The sequence below is a fragment of the Callorhinus ursinus genome, unplaced genomic scaffold (genome assembly GCF_003265705.2).
Source record: "Callorhinus ursinus isolate GAN/ISIS: 27379988/994484 unplaced genomic scaffold, GSC_fseal_2.0 scaffold121, whole genome shotgun sequence".
Taxonomy (NCBI): domain Eukaryota; kingdom Metazoa; phylum Chordata; class Mammalia; order Carnivora; family Otariidae; genus Callorhinus; species Callorhinus ursinus.
In genome coordinates, this window is record NW_027397183.1 from 363,662 (window position 1) to 386,366 (window position 22,705).

General features: G+C 41.0%; 1 protein-coding gene across 4 annotated transcripts in view; it reads left to right on the forward strand.

Moving 5' to 3' along the window:
- PDZK1 (PDZ domain containing 1) overlaps positions 1–22,705 on the forward strand; it is a 49,620-nt gene that overhangs the window by 24,625 nt on the left and 2,290 nt on the right. For all 4 annotated transcript variants that reach the window (XM_025858474.2, XM_073889879.1, XM_073889877.1 and 1 more), the window contains 7 exons: positions 1,835–2,046; positions 2,736–2,985; positions 4,682–4,818; positions 5,659–5,854; positions 8,220–8,416; positions 12,822–13,046; positions 22,272–22,562. In XM_025858474.2, the coding sequence (XP_025714259.1) occupies positions 1,837–2,046; positions 2,736–2,985; positions 4,682–4,818; positions 5,659–5,854; positions 8,220–8,416; positions 12,822–13,046; positions 22,272–22,562 (1,506 nt within the window). In that variant the 5' untranslated portion in view covers positions 1,835–1,836. The remainder of the gene's footprint in view (positions 1–1,834; positions 2,047–2,735; positions 2,986–4,681; positions 4,819–5,658; positions 5,855–8,219; positions 8,417–12,821; positions 13,047–22,271; positions 22,563–22,705) is intronic.

The following is a 22,705-nucleotide window of genomic DNA, read 5'->3' on the forward strand; positions in this document are numbered from 1 at the left end:
ACACAGCATTGAATGGCCTTTATTTTGATTATAAGGACATGTTGCGGATTTTGTGGGCTTTGGTTGAAGTTTCTCTATAATTACCCCCAAATTTCAGAGGGCTTTGGTTTTTTCCAGTTTTTAGTCCTATGAAATTGAAAGTTGAGAGGGATCTAGAGGTGAGTTTGGATATAGATGTGGGTTTGAGCTAGAAAATGGAACTGATACATGCAGGCCAGATGCTCAGCAGAAAGGAAAGTAAAGATTCAGGCAGCCCAGGTGCCTGAATGTGAGGAAGCTCCCCTCTGGTGGTGCCCAGTTCCCCCCAGTACCCTTCTTCTCCGTCTCCTCCCAAAGCGGTGTCTTTCTGGCAGCAGGTCATGCTCTGAGAGCTGCTAATTTCCCCCAGGGGTGGCCACTGACCACACGATTGGGGCTCCACTTTTCTCTTCCCTGGGGACGCAGTGGGGAGGGCTCAGGCCCTGGGCCCTTGGAGAGAGATCACTTGAAACGGTGTCTATTTGTTTGTTTCCTCGACTGCTTAGTCATTCATGCCGCTGGGGGCGTGGCTGTCGACTGCTGGGTGGCTAAGCTGTTGGGCAGTGGGAGCCTTTCTGCCCTGTTTGTACTGGGTGTCTCTGTGGGCGTGAAGGCCAGAGATGGCTATCTGGAATGGCTACGCTGCGGCTGCTAGGGGGCCTGGAGGACTTCGCTGTCTCTCCTCCACCCCACCCTCCACGCCCTCTGCGCTCCTCTGTTCCTGTCCCGCCAGGAGGGAAGGGACAGAAGGTTTAGTCTCTGATTTACTGGTAGGGAACTCAGGCCTCTGCCTTGCACCAGCCATTCTGGCTTCCATTCTGATTCTCCTGTGAAAGAAAATGCTTCAGCCAAGAGGGATGGATGACACTGGCAGGAGCCTTCCCCGTAGGAACTGGGTGCCCAAGCCCCAACTGGTGCTTTCGCACTTGTCCTCTCTTCTGTGGCCCAGGACCTCGCTCCTGGCAGTGGAGCAAAAGGAAGGGCAGGATGGATGGAAGCAGAAGCTGCCTCAGGCGGAAGAAGTGGGACCCGGCCCCAGGAGTCCTTTCTCTGGGGGGCATCCCTACTCTGCTCTGACGAGAACTTCAGGGTCCTGGTCAACCACTTTTCTATCTCCTCTTCAATAGATCAGGCCAGCTCTGAGGGCTGGTGTCTTGGTTTCCACTTGTTTGACATCTTCCTGATCCGGTCCTACCTCACCTGACTCCCACTAGTCCTTCAGGTCTTAGGAAAGTCATTTTCCCAGGAAGCCATTCTTAACTCTGTCCGTCCCATTCCCTACTCCCAACGCCCTTTGTTATATTCTGCCTTATCACTCTGTTCTTGCCTAGCATATCATTCACTATGTGTTCTTGTCAAAATACATTCTCCCCATATGAGAGGCAAAGGATAGGTCTGTCTTGCCCACAGATTTATCCTCAAGGCCTAGTCCTTGAGGACTAGGGAGGCTCTTCAAATATTTGAATGAAAGTGGGCTTGGGTTTTCTTAAAATTTTTAGGTCAGGTATTTAAACCTACTTTCTTTAGATCAGGGGACAAAGAGGAATTTAGTTTTGGAGCTATTGAAACTGAAAAATCTGTGTCCAGGACCCAGCCAAATACATGGGTCTGAAACTCAAGTAAAAAGATCATCCTTGGGAAATAAACTTGGAAATTATTAGCAAGTCCTGGAAGGTGGCCTCCTATACCCCCAGTGTTGCTATAGCCTAGATTTGGCATGGTTAGAAGAAAAGGGTCATGGGAGAGGGAGGACAAAGGTTCTCTCTCCAAACAGATTTTCTTTCCCATGGGTTTATCCATTTGTTTTTTGTCACAGAAATGGCTTCCACCTTCCATCCACGAGAATGTGAGCTGTCTAAACAAGAAGGGCAAAGCTATGGCTTCTTCCTGCGAATCGAGAAGGACACTGCTGGCCACCTGGTCCGGATAGTTGAGAAGGGTAGCCCAGCGGAGAAGGCGGGCCTCCAGGATGGAGACCGAGTTCTGAGGATCAATGGTGTCTTTGTGGACAAGGAAGAGCATATGCAGGTGAATGGGACATCTGGGGTTCTTCTTCTAGGATCTCTTTAGCCTCCACATCTCTGCTGATTAGTTTTTGGGGTCAGTGGAGATTTCCCAGCTGCCACTGGCAAGGCAGACCCCTTTATGGCTATCCCTTCTGCCCACTAATCAAGTCCCCTCCAATTAACTGGGAACTGTAAAATTATTCCTAGATTGAATAGTGTCAGAGCCAATAGGCATCATGTTTGCTATATGCTAGGAACTATGCTAGGCAATTTCATATTCATTATTTTGTTGAGCCCTCATCACAACCCATGAGGTTATATATCACCATTTCACAGAAGAGGGCTCAAAGGCTCAGAGAACTTCGCTTGCTGATGTGTTCATGCAGTGAACACATGGGAGGGTCTGACCTTACCCCAGTTCTGCCTACCTCCTGGTGGATGCTCCTTTTACTATGCCATGCTGTTTCCATTAGCCCAACTAGGATTCGGCCATACTCTGGGTTCCAACAGTGCTAGAGCCCTGCCCCCTCCAATCTGTACCTGGATCTTAGGAGGGATGGGGTCTAGATGGCTGGAGCACCACCTGCTGACTCTTTGGGCTTCAGGGGTCAGCATTCAAGAATCTCTAGATCCAGTGAATGAGCTAGATGGTGAGCATCCCCTATGGTGGCTGATAAGGTTTTTGGTTAGTTATCTTTTTCTTCCTCCTAGGTTGTAGATCTGGTCAGAAAGAGTGGGAATTCAGTGACTTTACTAGTTCTGGATGGGGATTCCTATGAGAAAGCAATGAAAAAGCAGGTAGACTTGAAAGAGTTGGGTCAAAGTCAGAAAGAGCCGAGTGTGAATGATAAGAAACTGCCCTCTGTGGTGAACGAAGGAGCACAGACTTGGACCCAGCCACGGCTCTGCTACCTGGTGAAGGAGGGGAACAGCTATGGCTTCTCTCTGAAAACTGTCCAAGGTGAGTTGAGGGTGGAATTTCCAGAAGGAAGATATTGTTATTGGTTACTGACTTCTTTGACAAACTTTTCGGATGCTGTGGCTATCCAGTTGCAGCTTCTCCCTCCCTCCCTTCTTCCCTCCCTGGCCCTTCCCTTGCTTTGACAATTGTGCAATGAAGGATCAAACCACTGGACCCAGCACAGGGTGGGGAGGGCCACTGGTCACTCTTGTCCCCCAGTGCCTGTTAGGCTGAGCCTTGGAGACCAGAGGGTTAGAGGGCTGCTGCTTCTTTGTTATTCTTTCCTAGCTGCCTTAGGGTGAGGGTGGAGGGGAGAAGGGAATAAAAGGCAAGAAAAGAGATTCTTTAGAAGAGCTACTTTTGAAGAAGGATGCTATCTTTTCACTCCTGAGTGCCCAGGTGATCATTTATTCAACCAATTCTTGAGCACCTGTTGACGGGCCAGACCCTGTTATAGTTGCCGCAGATGCTACTCTACTAATCATCCCCCCTCCATCCCGTGACATTGAAATAGGACCTTCAGCTGTGACCCAGCCTCCATGGCTCGAAGGTGCGTCCCTCAGGAAGTACTAGAAGCTCTGTTTCTAGAATTTCAGAGATGCAGGCAGACTTTTGCTCAGTTGGTCGTAGTTCTGCAATGGTGTCTCTGGGATTTAGGGTAGAGCCATAGAGGCTATATAAGCCTTTTAGTTCTACCTTGAATGTTGCTCCTCCTCTGTTCTTCCTGCTACTGGAGGAGCACTGGTCATAACTGGGTAAGTAATAAATAGCAGACCAATAGTAAACATAAAATTGTTTTCAAGGCTTATTTAACCTGTAGTAAGTGATATAAAGTAGCTGTAAGAGGTGTTTCTCAAGTTTGTCCATTATTAAACATAATGGCGCAGGTGGGCAGGGGAAGCTTGGCATTTCTTAGAAGTCTGTTATCAGCAAAATGGTGAAAAAATGATCATAATTTAGATTTTATTCATTTGACTCGTGCTAATGTACATAATAAATGGTTTAAATTAGCTTTATGAAGGAGATGTTTTCTTCATGACATATATATAACAAGGTAATGGGAGAAATTTTAAGGCAGCAGTTTATACTGTTATTCCTTACAAATGATTTATTTTGTCATTGTGAAGTTACCCTTTGCCTAGGTTGAAATATGAATATCTTGAAAGAACTGACAGCATTTCTATAAGAAGCACCTAAATCGCATCATCTGCTAATCCAGACTGACTGTACATGTGTATACATCCCTGCCCTTCTGTGCCTCTGTCCTCCTAAGCCTGCATGAGCGAGATTTAGTGACTTCATTGGTATGTGATGGTTGGTGATAATACTAATTAAAGAAGACAGAATGGAGCAGATGCCTTCTAATTCCACAAAGGCGAAGAACAGGAGTAAGATGCAATGATGCAGCATGACCATGGCTTGGTGCTCTCTGGTTCAAGAGGCCACTGCCTTCTGAGATTCCTTCCTTGCATTCAGTTGGGCTCAGAAATTCTATTCAGATCAATAGAAACCAACCGAATAATGTCTGTGTCAAGCTTTGTGCCAGGAGCTATAATTTTAATTCTAGATCAGAAGCCCAAGTCTATTTGAGTTAACTTTAAAACTGGAATTTGTAATTTTACATTATTGGGAGAAAACCCTTTATAGTTGGACTTTCTGTGTAATGGAGTTGTAATGCTTGTCCACACCCTTGCAGGTCAAAAGGGAGTGTACATGACGGATATAATGCCTCAAGGTGTGGCTATGAAAGCTGGTGTCCTGGCTGGTGATCACTTGATTGAAGTGAACGGAGAGAATGTCGAAGATGCCAGCCACGAGGAAGTGGTTGCCAAGGTATAGCCCAGAGGGGTACTTTTCTTACCTTTCACTCTATTCTTACTGGAAGTCACAGGAAGACACGAATAGTAGTTTATGATGGGAGGAATATAATGATGAGAAGTTAACGAACCCTTTGTATTAAGAGGGAACAGACTCACTAGAGGTGTGAGCAGTGTTAACATAGGGTTTTGGAATAAGACCTTTGCTAGTTTCGGGTTTTCAGAGAAAAGCATTCTAAAGAATCATTAACTTTAGCTTTTGGATCTTATTTGTATCTGATTGGGAGGCCCCTCTGAATTTATAACAAAGTTGGTGTTTTACTAAAATGTTTTAATGCAAGCTGGCAGATAACCAATGTGGTGATGGATATAGAGCTACACATGGGGAGTGTTGGAAGACCCGTTACCCCAAATCTTACATCCCTGCACAGTTCCATGACACATGGATAACACTCTGAGGTTTTCCTTTGAGGTCATATGGAACCTTGAAACCTGACCAACTTTATCTTCTCTTGGTAGAATAATTTTTCAAAGTAGACCTTAACTTGCTTTTCCAAACTCCTTTTCTAGACTTAAGTACCCTTCTGGGTTTTCTGAATTCTAGCTCTCACGTGGGTTCAGTTAGCATCTGTGTGGGTGAGGGCATACTTAGCAAAGGCAAACACAACTGTGGACGTGGAGATAGTAGTGTTGACCAGTGAGATGGTAGGAGAGAGTATTATAGTTTAAACTCGGACCTTACGTTCCATCTTTTCTATCGAATCTAGAGACTGTGTGCCTCTAGGAAGAAACTTCCCTGCTTCCCAGCATTGTTCTTGGAGATGGCTGTCAGTCTTACCTGTGTGTGCTGTTGCAGGTGAAGAAATCTGGAAGCCAAGTTGTGTTCCTGCTGGTGGACAAGGAGACTGACAAGCTCCATGCTGAGCAGAAGATAAAATTCAAGAGAGAAGCAGCCAGTTTGAAATTGCTACCCCACCAGCCCCGGGTTGTGGAGATGAAGAAGGGAAGCAATGGCTATGGTTTCTATCTAAGGGCAGGTCCAGAACAGAAAGGTAAGGCACTAGAAGAACAGAAAACCTGGTGGTGTAACCATCTAATTCTTCACCCACTCTGACTCCAGAGTTCTGTTAGGCCCCCGAGTCCCTACCAGCTACATGAGGGGACAGTGAGAGACTAGAGAGCATGGCTGGGTCATTTTCCGTGGGGGCCATGATGGGCATCTCAAGGTTTCCTTAGCAGAACGATAAGGCAGAATTTTGGATCTGGGCAGTAGTATGCTGTAAATTTGCTCTTGGGGGAAAAAAAAATGCCCTAATTTGTAGCATTTGTTGATTTTTTTTTGGTTGATTTTTTTGTGGTGTAAATCCTCCCAATATATCTGATTTCAAGCCATGAATGTGCTGTCACAGAATGCAAAGTTGAGAAGTCTTGAACAGAAATAGTTCTCACAAGCTGGTGTGAGCCAACTCCAATATACCACTGGATCTGAGTCAAGGGTGCGGGTCGGGATCTGGGAATCAAACAGAATCTGGAATCTTTCTGATTCCTTATAACTCAACAAGGAAAGAACTAAGGTCCTTACAGGGAAGCTGAATATATAAAGGAATGCAGATTCAGGCAAACTGTTTTTCTAGACGTTGCTATTTTCTTTTCATTATGTATATTTATGTTAATTCATCAAATATTAATTTGATTCATATTATAGAAAAACATCCTCAGGGCCTTATAGAATATCAGGTGAATCAAACAGGAATTCTTCAGTCAAGGAGCCCACTATTTAGTAGAGGAAATACACACATATGTCCATAACTGAAGGTGGATGGTGAGGGGCACCTTAATATGGGGTAGAGTACTATTGGAATTCAAGGTTGGAACAAGGTTTTCTTACTAAAAAAGTACTGGAAGTCCTCATGGTAGAGATAGCAGCTGAGCTCAGGCTTTGTAGTGTGAATAAAATTTGGACAAGTAGACAGTATGGGGACAACGAAGGCCATTCCATGAGGATAGGATTGTGTGAACAAAGCAGGGAAACATGGGTGCCATTTGATTGGCATCTAATGCGTGGCACAGAAAACCACGTTAGAAAGGTAGGTTGGAAAGAGATGATGAGGGCCTTTAATGCCAAGTTGAAGAGTTTGGACTTGGCTCTGTAGTTGATGGGGAGTGAAAAGTTTTTTCAACAGTGTGAGAGGAAAAAATTAAGCCTATAGCATCTTGGGGCTTTATATATCTCAATTACTCCTAATAATTCCCCCTGCAAGAAGAATTTCTGAAATTGAGGGCAGGGAGAAGATACAGTAATTATTATAAGGACAAATAGTTGTGGCTTAACTAGGATCAAATTCAGGTCTTGTTCAGTTCTAAAGCCCGCACTTGTGCTGTTGTACCCAGGAATGACTTGGTCAGACGTTGCATCAAAATGAATCTGAAGGCAGATCTATATTGGAGAAGGCAAGGATTAGGGGCAGGGAGAGCAGTCGGTGAGGTGCTGTAGTCATTGGGTAGAATTTAAGGCAGGAACTAATATCACATGCATTTAGGGTAGAATAAGTGGGGCCAGAGAAGAGATGTGTCAAATATTAAGGTAGCATCAAATGACCTAGCAGTTGATTAGAATATGGGGAGTGGATACTGAGGAAGAATTGATGCTAAATATCAGTGACTGGGGTGATGGTGCTGCCATGGACAGGTGACAAGGGGAGGAGCTTTGGGATGCGGGAGATGGGCAGAGATGACTTTTGGTTTGAATAAGTTACATTTGAGGGATCTATGGGCTATCTAGTTGGAGATGCCCAGGAGCTAGCTGGAAAAGTGAAACTGGGACTTGTTAAAATAGTGGGAGGGACAAAAAAAAGTGTGAGAGATCTAAAGGCATCTGGTGAAGACAGTTCAAGTCAGGAGAGGAAGGGTAAAGTTGCATCCTTGAGGCATGCACACACAAACACGTTCACAGTTGAATACACCCAGTTGCTACTAAAATGCCAGCATGCGTTTCCCAGGCTCTGAGTTCTTTGGTTTTGTTCTTCTTTCTTCTTCCTGCCCCATTTTAATGGCTTAGCTTCTACATAAGATGTATGGGTACATGGATGCTCACTGACTTCCTGGGAACTTGCTGACTCTTACCGCTTAGCACTCTATTTGGTCAAGATTGAGTCTCAGACACTTTGGTAACAACATGATTCTTTTCTTTAAGACCCTTTCATCGGTAATGGCTGAGTTTGTTCCTGGAGTAAGTTGTGGGCAGGGAATGAGGCTGGATAGGGTGCTTATCGTCTGCCTTGGGTGCCAGTGGGAGGGGCAGTCGTATGCAGCGTGCCTTTTAAATTCATGTTATCAGAGCTTTTGGCTCCAGCAGAAATTCCACAGCTTAATTTAGGGGTCTTTCTGATAATTTTATTTAATTTTGGGGGAGGGTAGGTCAAGTCATCAAGGACATAGATTCTGGAAGCCCAGCAGAGGAGGCTGGCTTGAAGAACAATGACCTGTTAGTCGCTGTCAACGGCGAGTCTGTGGAATCCCTGGATCACGACAGTGTGGTAGAGATGATTAGAAAGGGCGGAGATCAGACTTCGCTGCTGGTGGTGGACAAAGAGACGGACAACATGTATAGACTGGTAAATAATTTAAGGCCTCATATTCATGAATTAAGGTTGGGTCCATTCACTCAAGTCCTCACACTGTGGCTAAGTTACCACTTTGATTTTCAAACTGGAAGGGCATAACAATCATCATTAAGGCTGCACCGAAGTTCAAATTGGTAGTGATAAGAGAATGCCAAGTGATTGGTACATGAGTTTTAAGTCCTTAGATTCAAAATTTTGAAGGAATTTGCAAATGTAACTACAGAATTACTCTTGGTAATCTGAGAAAAATCTATGAACAATAGCCTAGAAATAGGCCCATGTAGCCCTAGCTTTCCCAAATAGGAAACAACCAGATTTTAAAACTAGAGACCAATAAATTCCATTAACCCCACGTAAAAGCCTAGAAAGGATTATTAAACAGCTTCTAAGCCCTTAGCAAGGAAAGAGAAATTCACCAAGACTAACCTTAGTGTCAAACTAACCCTGTTTGCTCTCAGCTTTTAATCACAACAGGTGTTATCTGCATGTTTTGTTTTTAAATAATCTTTTAACTTTATCACAAGAACTGAGGTGTTCAGTCTAGCTTAACAGACATTTGGGGGCCTTCTGCTGATACCCATCTGCCTCACTAGGTGATGGTCACAAAGATGAACAAAGATGGACTCATTCCAGGTGATATACGATAATGGAAGCATCCAAAGGTGCATAAATAATACAGAGGGAGGAATATGGTAGGGGGTGGCATTAGCCCCTTTTTATAGATTAGCAATTTCTTAGTCTCTCTAAACTTCATTTTTTAAAAAGTCACCCACCTCAGCCTGTATTTGAACCCAAGTTCTTAATTCATTATAGCATATACCCTCTCAGCACTTTTTTTTTTCAGCACATTTTTTGATTAGCAGTTTTAAGATACTGTGTGAAGAAAATTAAAGAGTGAACTGAATGATAGAACAATGAATGGGTTTTTAGCTAGTTGTACAACCATACCTGAAGAATAACTGATATTGGAACAATGTCAGTCTGAATAGATGTCTCCAGTGGTATGCTTCTTATCCTAAGCTAGTTTATTACCACATTTAGATGGAGACATGGAAAACATTTAACATACTTAAGTCATACAGATGGCTTAATGTGTTGATGGGTAATTAATTTGCTAGAGATTATAATATTCAAAATATCCAGTCAGGACAGAAAGAAGAATAAAAACTAATAAGTTTAAGTTTAAACAGGAATAAATTTCAGGTACTAAACTAACTTAAAACAAAATTGTATGAATACCAAATGGTGAGACCTGATTTGAGGACTACAAAAAAAGACCAGAAACCTGATGATACTCTAAGTAGCTGCCCCCACCCCCAAAGAGGCAATTTTTTAAAAAGATTTTATTTATTTATTTGAGAGAGAGAGAATGAGAGATAGCATGAGAGGGAAGAGGGTCAGAGGGAGAAGCAGACTCCCTGCTGAGCAGGGAGCCCAATGTGGGACTCAATCCCAGGACTCCAGGATCATGACCTGAGCTGAAGGCAGTCGCTTAACTAACTGAGCCACCCAGGTGCCCCCAAAAAGGCAATTTAAAGTTACCTTAACTGACACTTGGCCTTCGGAGATGATAGTACTACTTTACTGAGTTGTTCAGACCATACTTCAAATGACCAGTAATGTAATCTTGGGCAAGTTACCCTCCCTGTGCTTGCCTCCTTAGTTGTAAGATGGGGATAGCTACTGTGAAGGGTTATATGAGGTAATATTTAGAACATTCAGAATAATGCCTGGCCCATAGAAATATTGTTTGTTAAGTCAACACTGTGTGCAATTGTGAGAACATGACTATAAGAAGGCCAGTGTCAAGAAAGGTAATCAGGGCAGAGGTTTGGGAAATTACCATGTGAATATTGAGTTTGAATAAGCATAGGCTTTGGAGAAGAAAGAACATCTTCAAGAATTTGAAAGGCTAAATGGTAACTATGTAAGGTGATAGATATGTTAATTACCTTGATTGTGGTGATCACTTCACAATGTGTATGTGTATCAAATAATGCTCTGCACCTTGAATATATAAAATTTGTCAATTACACGTTAATAAAGCTGGAAAAAACATGAAGGAAACATTGACAAACTTGAAAGTAGAAATAGACAGTTCTACCATAATAGTTGGGAGACTTCAATATCCCATTCTCTATCCTGGATAGAGCCACCAGTCAGAAGATAAGGAACTCAAGGACTTGAAAAAAAGAAACCAACTAGATCTAACAGAAGTACAGAGCACTCTACCCAACAACAGAACACATTCTTCTCGAGGGCACATAGGGCATTCTCCAGGATAGACCATATGTTAGACCACAGATTAAGTCACAAGAGCCAAAAGATGGAATCAACCCAAGTGTCCACTGTCAAATGAATGGATTTAAAGGTGTAAATATAGTGTGTGTGTGTGTGTGTGTGTGTGTGTGTTCTACAAATGTGTATATATATATATATATATATAATATAAACATACATACATATATATAAAATATACACATGTATATAAATATACACATTTATATATATACACACATATATATAAAAGAATTCAGAAGGCTATTACATGCAAGAAGTCCTTATTTTTGAGGTGTTCTGTGGGGCATAGCTTAATCAAATAGAGAATGTCTAGGGAGCTAGCTTTTGGCTTAAGGACAACTAAAGCTGCCAGAAACAGGGGGAGCCATTTTTGCCAATTGGTGACCTCCCATTTGGTGGGAAAGTTAGGCAGAAGTCAGGAGGTCACTGCTCTGGCTGCTGTAAAGGGAATTCTGGCATCATTTCTTTTCCAATCCCTCCTCATTTTATGACAATGATTTAACTATAATGTTCTGGTTTAATATGAGAGAACTTTGATCTAAAAATATGCCTGTCCCCATCTTCTCCCTCCCCACAAAACCCCTCTAAAGTAGGTTCCATACAGGGGTGGGTGGCGCGATGGGGGGAACTTTGAGATATATCGTTGAATAAAACAAACACCTAAAGCAGTTCCTGGCACATACTAGGCACCCAAATAACTGAAAGTGAATAAAAACTCATTGACTGTTTAATGTTACTGTACTTACCTTCAAGATCAGCTGCTACTATCACATACAGTTGATTTGCCTGTTGGGTAGTGATGTCAGAGGTATTTTTGTATGTAATGAGTCACTGATACTTTCCACATTTTTAAAAAAGATTTTATTTATTTATTTGTCAGAGAGAGAGAGAGAGCACAAGCAGGGGGAGTGGCAGGCAGAGGGAGAAGCAGGCTCCCCACTGAGCAGGGAGCCTGATGCAAGACTCGATCCCAGGACCCTGGGATCACGATCTGAGCCAAAGGCAGATGCTTAACTGACTGAGCCACCCAGGCATCCCAACTTTCTACATTTTAAAGATAGAAAGAAATGTGGGACATTTGCAAGTATATCACTGAAAGGTCTGAAATTTAGTTGAACCGGTAAGTAGGAGTTCTTAGCTGTTGTGACTCTTATTTAGAAAGGAAGATGTGGTCTTGTGGTTAGTGAGAGAGATGATAACCAGAGGACCCAATCTAATTTTAACCAGGCTCCTGAACAGTACAATTTGGGGCAGAGCACACATTGTACTCACTTTCAATTGCTTGATTTTCTCCTCATGGCCTAACAAATGTCCTGGATACTTGTGGGCAGCAATTTAACTGCTGATCCAGGATCTTACCATACCCAAATCTACCCTTTTAATTCTCAATTAAAACCCACAGTCTACTAAGCTTTTAATTCTTTTAAAAAATCAGTCATATGTTTCCTGTTCTATGTCTCTTTTGTATTCAAGACCATCACTCCCTTCTTCGCATGGATGGTCTGAGAGTGGAGATGGATTAGAAATACTTAAAGATGGTGAGGAGTTTGGCATAACAGGAGTGTCAGCTAATGATTACAACACAAAATAGTAAAATGAGTACAACAAATTACTCTGTGTACTTCAGATGGTAATAAAAATAGTGTTTTGTTTCACTTTCTCTGATGTATTTAAGGAGCTCTGAAGACCATCTTACTGAGGAGGAAGGGCTAGATGAACCTATTATGCATGAGCTACAGGGCAAGTCACTCGATGTGTGTCATCTCCCACAGGGCTACTGCCTACAATTGGTCAGTGACTTGCTCACTACACAAAGTCAAAAGAAACTAGCATTTTTGTTATTTATTTTTGGATCTTTGTACAACATCCTGTACTGCTTTTATGTATATGCGCATTTGTTTACTCCATAGTCTAGCTCAATCTTTCTTTATACCTTTTCTGGTTCGGGTAGTATAGAAATTTTACTGTCTGCAACCAGAGGTGTCGGCCAGGCTTGTGGAACATGCATGACACCTTGTAAATTAAGCTAGCACATTTAATAACGTGTAACTACTCATACTTACAATTAATGGTTTTTTCCCTTTATTTTCAAAAGGCTCATTTTTCTCCATTTCTCTACTATCAAAGTCAAGAACTGCCTAATGGTTCTGTCAAGGAGACTCCAGCTCCTACACCTGCTCCTCTAGAGGTTTCAAGTCCAGATACCACAGAGGAAGTAGGAGATCATAAGCCCAAGCTCTGCCGGCTGGTTAAAGGGGAAAACGGCTATGGCTTTCACCTAAATGCGATTCAGGGTCGGCCAGGATCCTTCATCAAAGAGGTATGGTCATCTGGTTCTAGCAGCCCAAGGAACACAGCCAGAGTGTCTCCCACTCACTGATGGCTTAGTAAAAAGGTTACATTGAAAGCCTGCACTGAGGGTCTCACTTGGGTTCAAATAAATGCTGTCATGGTCCTGTACCCTTTAAGAGAGTGACTAGTACATCCTAAGCTCACATCTTTTGTTTTTCTTAAACACCTAATTGTCTTTAGAGACTTTCAAATCAAATAGAGCGATTTGACATGACTGTAGTGGACAGTCACTGTCAGCTCTGACTGGGAGTGATACCTGTTTACCTTGACACATTTGGCATAATGTCCCTAGCCTGTAGGGAATGACACTGAGAAGACTGTCCCTATGGCTCTCGAGTTGGGAATGCAGAAAGAGAACCTATGAAAGTGAATTAGTGCCTTCAACCCAGAAGACCTACAATATGATATTCAACCACTTATGCTACACATTTTTTTCTTCTGATGATCTTAATGATTTTTTAAAAAAATTGAAGTGTAGTTGACATACAATGTGATATCAGGTGTACAACATAGTGTTTTAACAATTCTATACATTACAAATGCTCATCATTGGTAAGTGTAGTTACCACTGTCACATACAGTTATTAAATATTGTTGACTATATTCCCTAAGCTGTACTTTTAATTCCTGTGATTTACTTATTTTATAACTGGAAGTTTGTACTTCTTATCTTCTTTGCTTATTTTGCCCATATCCCCCATCTACCTCTGTTTTGGCAACCACCGGTTTTTTCTCTGGATTTGAGTCTATTTCTTTTTGTTTTGTTTCTTGGATTCTATATATAAGTGAAATCATAAGGCTTGTGTCTTTTTCAGTCTGACTTATTTCATTTAGCATAATACTATCTAAGCCCATCCATGTTGTTGTGAATGGCAAGATTTCATTATTTTTTTTTTAATTTTTTTTTTTTAAAGATTTTATTTATTTTTCAACAGAGAGAGAGAGACAGCGAGAGAGGGAACACAAGCAGGGGGAGTGGGAGAGGGAGAAGCAGGCTTCCCGCTGAGCAGGGAGCCCAATGCGGGACTCGATCCCAGGACCCTGGGATCATGACCTGAGCTGAAGGCAGACGCTTAACGACTGAGCCGCCCAGATTTCATTATTTTTTATGGTTGAGTAGTATTCCATTGTGTGACACACGCAGACACATTTCTTTATCCATTCATCTATCAGTGGGCACTTAGGTGGCTTCCATAACTTGGCTATTATAAATAATGCTGCTGTAAACATAGGGGTGGCACAGATCTTTTCAAATTGGTGTTTTTGCTTTCTGTGGGAAAATATTCAAAAGTGGAATCAATGGGTCTTATGGTTTTTCTCTTAAATTTTTTGAGGAATCTCTATACTGTTTTCCATGGTGGCTGCACTGATTTACATTCCCCTCTGCAGCACACTGGGGCTCATTCCCTTTTCTCCACATCCTTGCCAGTACTTGTTATTTTCTATCTTTTTGGTACTAGCCATTCTGACAGATGTGAGGTGATATCTCATTGTGGTTTTGATTTACATTTTCCTGATTAATAATGTTGAGCATCTTGGGGCGCCTGGGTGGCTCAGTCAGTTAAATGTCTGCCTTCGGCTCAGGTCATGATCCTGGAGTCCTAAGATCGGGCCCTGCATCAAGCTCCCAGCTCAGCAGGGAGTCTGCTTCTCCCTCTGCCCCTTACCCTGCTCGTGTTCTCGCTCTCTCTCTCTCAAATAAATAATAAAAATCTTTAAAAAAATGTTTAACATCTTTTCTCATGTGTCTCTTGGCCATTTGTGTGTCTTTTTTGGGAAAATGCCTATTCAGGTCTTCTGCCCATTTCTTAATTGGATTATTTGTTGTACGAGTTTTTATATATTTTGGATATCAACCCCTCATCAGATATATCATTTGCAAATATCTTCTCCATTCACTAGGTTGCCCTTTCATTTTGTTGATGCTTTCCTCTGCTGTGCAAAAGCTTTTTAGTTTGACATAGTCAAACTAAACTGAATAGTTTTTTTGCTTTTATTTCCCTTGCCTGAGGAGACAGATCTAGAAAAATGTTGCTAAAGCCGATGGCATATAATTTTTGCCTGTGTTTTCTTGTAGGAGTTTTATGGTTTCAGGTCTCATATTTAGGTCTTTAATCCATTTTGAGTTTATTTTTGTATGTGGTGTTAAGAAAGTGGTCCAGTTTCATTCTTTTGCATGTAGCTTTCCAGTTTTCCCATTACCATGTATTGAGGACACTGTCTTTTCCCCACTGTATATTCTTACCTCCTTTGTTGTAGATTAATTGACCATATAAGCGTGGGTTTATTTCTGGGCTCTCTGTTCTGTTCCATTGATCTGTGTGTCTATTTTTGTGCCAGTACCACACAGTTTTGATTACTGTACATTTGTGGTATACCTTGAAATCTAGGATTGTGAGACCCCAGCTTTGTTCTTCTTAAGATTGCTTTACCTATGCGCGATCTTTGTGGTTCCATACACATTTTTAAGATCTTTTGTTCAGTTTTGTGAAAACCACTATTGGAATTTTGGTAGGAATTGCATGGAATCTGTAGATTGCTTTGGGTAGTATGGACATTTTAACACTATTAATTCTTCCAACCCATGAGCATGGGCTATCTTTCCATATGTGTGTGCCGGCTTCAATTTCTTTCATTAACATCTTACAGTTTTCAGAGTACAGGACTTCCAAACCTCCTTCTTAACCTTCATTACGTTTATTCCTAGGTATTTTATTCTCTTTGGAACAATTGTAAATGGGATTTCTTTCCTTCCTTCCTTTCTCCCTCCCTTTCTTTTCTCTCTCTCTTTTCTCCCTTCCTTCCTCTCTCTCTCCCTTTCTTTCTTTCTCAGTGTGGGGCTCAAACTCACAACCCAGAGGTCAATAGTTGAATGCTCTTCTGAGCCAGCCAGGTGCCCCAAAATGGAATTGTTCTCTAAATTTCTCTGCTACTTTGGTATTAGTGTACACCAACACAACAGATTTCTATATATTAAATTTGTATCCTGCAACTTTATTGAATTCATTTACTCTAATAGTTTTTGGTGGAGTCTTCAGGGTTTTCTATATGTAGTATCATGTCAAATAGTGACAGTTTTACTTTTTCCTTACCATATTTAGATGTCCTTTATTTCTTTCCCAATTTTTTATTTTTTATTTTTTTTAAAGATTTTATTTATTTATTTGAGAGAGAGGGAGAATGAGGATAGAGAGCATGAGAGGGAAGAGGGTCAGAGGGAGAAGCAGACTCCCTGCTGAGCAGGGAGCCCGATGTGGGACTCGATCCCAGGACTCCAGGATCATGACCTGAGCCAAAGGCAGTCGCTTAACCAACTGAGCCACCCAGGCGCCCTCTTTCCCAATTTTTTAAAAAAGATTTACTTATTTATTTGCGAGAGAGAGAGAGAGAGAGGTGGTGGGAAAGGGCAGAGGAAGAGAGAATCCCAAGCAGACTCTCCACTGGCGTGGAGCCCGATGTGGGGCTCAATCCCATAACTCCAAGATCACGACCTGAGTGGAAACCAAGAGGCAGATGCTTGACCGACTGAGCCACCCAGGCACCCCTCCTTTTCCAATTTTTGTAGCTGGAACATCCATTACCACATCAAATAAAGGTGGTAAGAATGGAACATCCTTGTCTTCCTCCTGATCTTAGAGGAAAAGCTTTCAGCTTCTCACCATCGAGTATGATGTTAACTGAAGGCTTGTCATATAGGGTCTTAATTATGTTGAGGTATGTTCCCTCTAAACTCACTTTGTTGAGTTTTTATCATGTTGAATTTTGTCAATGTTTTTTTCTGCATTTATTGAGGTGGTCATTAGATTTTTAACTCTAATTTTGTTAATGTGGTGTATCATATTGATTTGTGGATATTGAACCATTCTTGCATCCCTAGGATAAATCCCACTTGATTATGGTTAATGATCCTTTTACTATGTTGTAGAATTTGGTTAGTATTTTGAGGAATTTTGCATCTATGTTCATTTGGCATATTGATGTGTAATTTTTTTTTTTTTTTTTTTGGTGGTGTGTTTGTCTGGTTTTGTTATCAAAAACTGGCCTTGTAGAATCCTGGCCCTGTAGAATGAATTTGGAAGCTTTCCTTCCTCTTCTATTTTTTGGAATACTTTGAGAAGGATAGGTATTAACTCTTCTTTAAATGTTTGGTAGAATTCACCTGTGAAGCCATCTGGTCCTAGACTTCTGTTTGTTGAGAGTTTTTGATTCCTGATTCAATTTGGTTACCAGTCTGCTCAGATTTTCTATTTTTTCCTGACTCAGAAGATTCTGTTTCCAGGAATGTATGTATTTCTTCTGGGTTGTCCAATCTATTTTTATTGAAGTATAGTTGACACGTTACATTAGTTTTAGGTGTACAACATAGTGATTTGACAAATCTGTATGTTATGCTATGCTCAACCACAAGCGTAGCTACCATCTGTCAGCATACATTATTATAGTATCATTGACCATATTCCCTATGCCGTACCTTTTACCTCATGATTTATTCACTCCCTATTCCAGCATTTTTGTGTATGGTGTGAGAAAGTGGTCATTCTCTTGCATGTAGCTGTCCAGTTTTCATAGCACCATTTATTGAAGGGACTGTCTGTTCTCCACTGTATATTCTTGCCTCCTGTTGATTAATTGACCATATAAGTGTGGGATCATTTCTGGGTTCTCTATTCTGTTCTATTGCTCTATGTGTATATTTTTTGTGCCGGTACTACACTGTTTTGATTACTGTAGCTTTGTAGTATATCTTGAAATCTGGGATTGTGATATACCAAATTTTCTTCTCCTGTCTCAAGATTGCTTTGGCTATTTGGCATTCTTCTGTGGTTTCATACGAATTAGTATTATTTGTTCTAGTTCTATGAAAAATGTTTTTTGTATTTTGGTAGGAATTGCATTGAATCTATAGATTGCTTTGGGTAGTATGAACATTTTAACAATGTTTGTTCTTCCAATCTATGAGCATGAAATGTCTTTCCATTTGTTTGTGTCATCTTCAGTTTCTTTCATCAATGTCTTTTAAGTTTTCTGAGTACAGGCCTTATACCTTCTTGGTTAAGTTTATTCCTAGGTATTTTATTCTTTTTGGTGCAATTGTATATAGAATTGTTTCCTAAATTTCTTTTTCTGCTACTTTATTAGTGTATAGCAACACAACTGATTTCTGTGTATTAATTTTATATCTTGCAACTTTACTGAATTCATTTATTCTAATAGTTTTTTGGTGGGTCTGTTGGGTTTTCTATGTATAGTATGCCATCTGCAAATAATAACAATTATACTTTTTCCTTATCAATTTGGATGCCTTTTATTTATTGTCTGATTCTCACAGCTAGGTCTTCCAGTGTTATGCTGGATAAAAGTGGCAAGAGGGAAGGCTGTCCAATTTATTGGCTTCTAATTTTTCATAATCATTTCTTATAATCCTTTCTATTTCTATAGTGTTGGTTGTAACTTCTTTCATTTCTCATTTGGAGTCCTCTTTTATGAATCTGCCTAAAGGTATACGGTTTTGTTTATATTTCAGAGAACCAGCTCTTGATTTCATTGATCTTTTCTTTCTTTTTTTTTTTTTTTTTGTCTCTATTTCCACTCAGATCTTTATTTCCTTTCTTCTACTAACTTTGGGCTTTGTTCTTTTTCTAGCTTTTTTAGGTATAAGGTTAAATTGAAATGTTCTTGTTTCTTGAGGTAGGGCAGTATATCTATAAGCTTCTTAGAACTGCTTTTACTGCATCCCAAAGACTGAATTGTATTTTCATTTGTCTCCATGTATTTTTTGATTTCCTCCTTGATTTCTTGGTTGACCCATTCATTGTTTAGTAGTATGTTGTGTTCTTTTTAGATTTTTTCTTGTGATTTCTAGTTTCATACTGTTGTGGTTGGAAAAGATACAGGATATGATTTCAATCTTAAATTTATTGAGACCTGTTTTGTGGCCTGATGCGAGATCGTGGGGAATGTTCAATGTGTACTTGAAAACAATGTATATTTAGATATTTATTTTTGCTTTGTATTTAGCTATTTTTGGATGGAATGTTCTGTATATACTTGTGAAGTCTATCTGGTCTAACATGTTGTTCAAAGTCACCATTTCCTCATTAATTTCTGTCTGGATGATATATTCATTGATGTAAGTGGAGTGTTAAAGCCACCTGTGATTATTGTATTACTGTCAGTTTCTCCCTTTATGTCTATTAATAATTCCTTTATGTAGTCTGGTGCTTCTATGTTGGGTGCATAGATATTTATGATTGTTACGTTGGATTGTTCCCTTTATCGTTAGGTAGAGCCTTTATCTCTAGCTACTGTCTTTGTTTTAAAGTCTATTTTATCTAATGTAAGCACTGCTACCTTGGTTTTATTTCTGGCTTCCATTTGCATGGTATGTTTTCGAGCCTGTCACTTTTAGCCTGTCTTTAGGCCTGAGGTGAGTCTCTCATAGGCAGCATATAAATGGGTCTTGTTTTTATATCCATTCAGTTACCCACTGTGTTTTGATTGGAGCATTTAGACCATTTACATTTGAAGTAATTATTGATAGGTATGTACCTATGACATTTTGTTAATTGTTTTCTGGCTGTTTTTGTAGTTCTTCTATTCCTTTCTTCTTTTGCTCTCTTCCCTATGACTCTTGACTTTCTTTAGTGTTATGCCTGGATTCCTTTCTAATTTTTTGGTATCTATTACAGGTTTTTGTTTATGGTTACCATGAAGTTCCCATAGAACACCCGAAATATATACAGTGTATATTAAGTTGATGGTCACTTAAATTCAAACACATGTTTTTTTTTTTTTTAAGAGAGAGAGAGTGAGAGCACAAACGAGTGTGGGGGAGGGAGGGCAGAGGGAAAGAGAGAATCCTGAGCAGGATCCACGCCCTGTGTGGAACCCGATGCAGGGGGCTTGATCTCACAACCCTGAGATCATGACCCAAGCCGAAATCAAGAGTCAGATGCTTAACCGCCCGAGACACCCAGGCGTCCCAAATTCAAATACATTCTAAAGGCACATTTTTATTCCTTCCCCTCTGCATTTAGCGCATGTCTTATTTTATATCTTTTTATTTTGTAAATCTTTTTTATTTATTTTTAAAGATTTTATTTATTTGAGAGAGAGAGAGAATGAGAGACAGAGAGCACGAGAGGGAAGAGGGTCAGAGGGAGAAGCAGACTCCCTGCTGAGCAGGGAGCCCGATGTGGGACTCGATCCCGGGACTCCAGGATCATGACCTGAGCCGAAGGCAGTCGCTTAACCAACTGAGCCACCTAGGCGCCCTGTAAATCTTTTTTTAAAGATATAATTGATTTTACTACTTTTGTGTTTCAACCTTCATACTAGGTTTATAAGTGACTAAGCTACTACCTTTACTATGTTTGCTCTTATTGGTGAAATTTTTTCCTTTCATAATTTTCTTCTAGTTATGGCCTTTTCTTTCCAGCCTGGAGAGGCCCTTCAACATTTTTTATAAGGCTGATTTAGGGGTTGTGACTTCTTTCTCCTTCAGTTCTGAAAATAATCTTGCTGGGTAGAATATTCTTGCATGTAGGTTTTTTTCCTTTCAGCCCTTTGCAGGCCAGAGGGGGAGTGGGATTATATATATAATCCCAAAATTTCTACTGAAAAGTCAGCTAATAGCCTTTATGAGATTTCCCTCATATGTAGCTAGTTGCATTTCTCTTGCTGCTTTTTATCTTTAATCTTTGACACTTAAATTATTATGGGTCTTGTTGTTCCTCCTTGGGTTCATCTTGCTTGGGGTTCTCATGGACGTCTGTCTCCTTCTCCAGGTTAGGGAAGTTTTCAGTTATTTCAATTATTTCTTCAAATAAGCTTTCTGTCCTTTTCTCTCTTCTCCTTCTGGGATCCTTATATCATGAATGTTACCACACTCTGATGTTGTCCCAGAGACTCTTTAACCTTATTTCAATTAAAATTTTTTTTCTTTTTGTTATTCAGCTTGGGTGCTTACCTGTCTTTCCAGATCACTGATCTGTTCTGTATCATCTGTTGATTCCCTCTAGGGTATTTTAAAATTTCAGTTATTATAAAAACCAATTAGAGATAAAGAATATATTTTCTGTTTCTTTAAGTTCTCACTGAATTCATTTAATTTTCTTTCAAGTCTGGTGAGCATCTTTAGGACCATTACTCTGAACATTTTCTCAGGTTGATTGCTTATCTCCATTTTGTTCAGTTCTTAAGTTTTATCTTATTCTTTCATTTGGAGCATATTCCTGTCTCATTTTGTTTCACTTTTGGTGTTTGTCTCTATGAATTAGACAAAAGAGCTACCTCACCCTGTCTTAAAGGAGTGATCTTGTGTAGTAATGTCCCCAGTGTAGACTGCATGTACCTAGTGGCTTTGGGTGGAGCCAGCTCTGGTGGCATGGCTGAAGCAGGCATTGGCTGGGGTGATCTTGGGGTGCCTCTGCCATGACTACTTTGGTGAGACAGCTGAGGGGGTCCTGGTGTGCGCCAGACAGTGCCCACCTGGAGCTGGTGTGGGCTAGGGTCCCTGGGTTTGCTGAGGCGGCAGGATGGCTAGAGCACCTGGACCCTGGGCCGGTCTTGCACTCTCAAGCTGGAGAGGGAATGTGAACAGTGGTACTTGCTAGACGTGTGACCCTGGAGAGTTTCAGCAGTTTCCCTACCATTTGCTGGATGCTCTACGGTTAGTAAATTGGTTCCCTTCAGAGTCTAGTTGCTCTTGAAACTGCTATTTTTTCCCTGTGCCCCAGGTCTGGGGAATCTGTGTGCAGACTCCTCAGTGCTATCCCTCCCTACTGCGGTTTGTAGTGGCAAGGGTGGGGGTCTCATCATTACTGTGTCTCCATCTCCTGCTGTTCTCTATGTGGTCTATCTTTTTTTTGTGCAGACGCTGCTCAATCAGCCCTCAGTTCTTCAGGAGGAATTGCTCTTTATGTAGGTGTAGATTTGGTGTCTGTGGGAGGAGGTGAGTTCAGAGTCTTCTTTGTGCTGTCATCTTGGAGCCCTCTTCCCATGGTACTCATTTGCGTACGGACGTTGGAACTTTCTGAAGCAGAAAAGCATTAGAGCACCTTTCTCCTGTACCTCAGGGAGAAAGAATATGATTAAGAACACATTTTCAGACTCCTCTCTCCTCTGAAGGGAAGCTAATCTAACATTCCTTTATCCGTGTCTGGAAGTGATAATTCAGAACTTCTTTTTATAGGTACTGAAGGGCAGCCCTGCCGAGCTGGCAGGGCTGGAGGATGAAGATATCATCATCGAAGTGAATGGAGTGAACGTGGCGGATGAACCCTATGAGAAGGTGGTAGACAGAATTCAGAGCAGTGGGGAGAATGTCACACTCTTAGTCTGTGGAAAGAAGGCCTATGATTATTTCCAGGCTAAGAAAATCCCTATTGTTTCCTCCATGGCTGATCCACTGGATGCCCCCACTGCTTCCAAAGAAGAAACACTGGCAGAACCAGAGCACGACTCACACATGGCAAAACAACGAGTGAGTGATGATAGACTTCTTTTAGTGATCTAACCTATCAGGGTATGATAAAGTCCTTAATAAACACACTTCAGGTCTCTGTTTACCGCAGATTTCCTAGAATAATAGAAAATTACAAAGATAACAAGCAAGTCAAATTATTT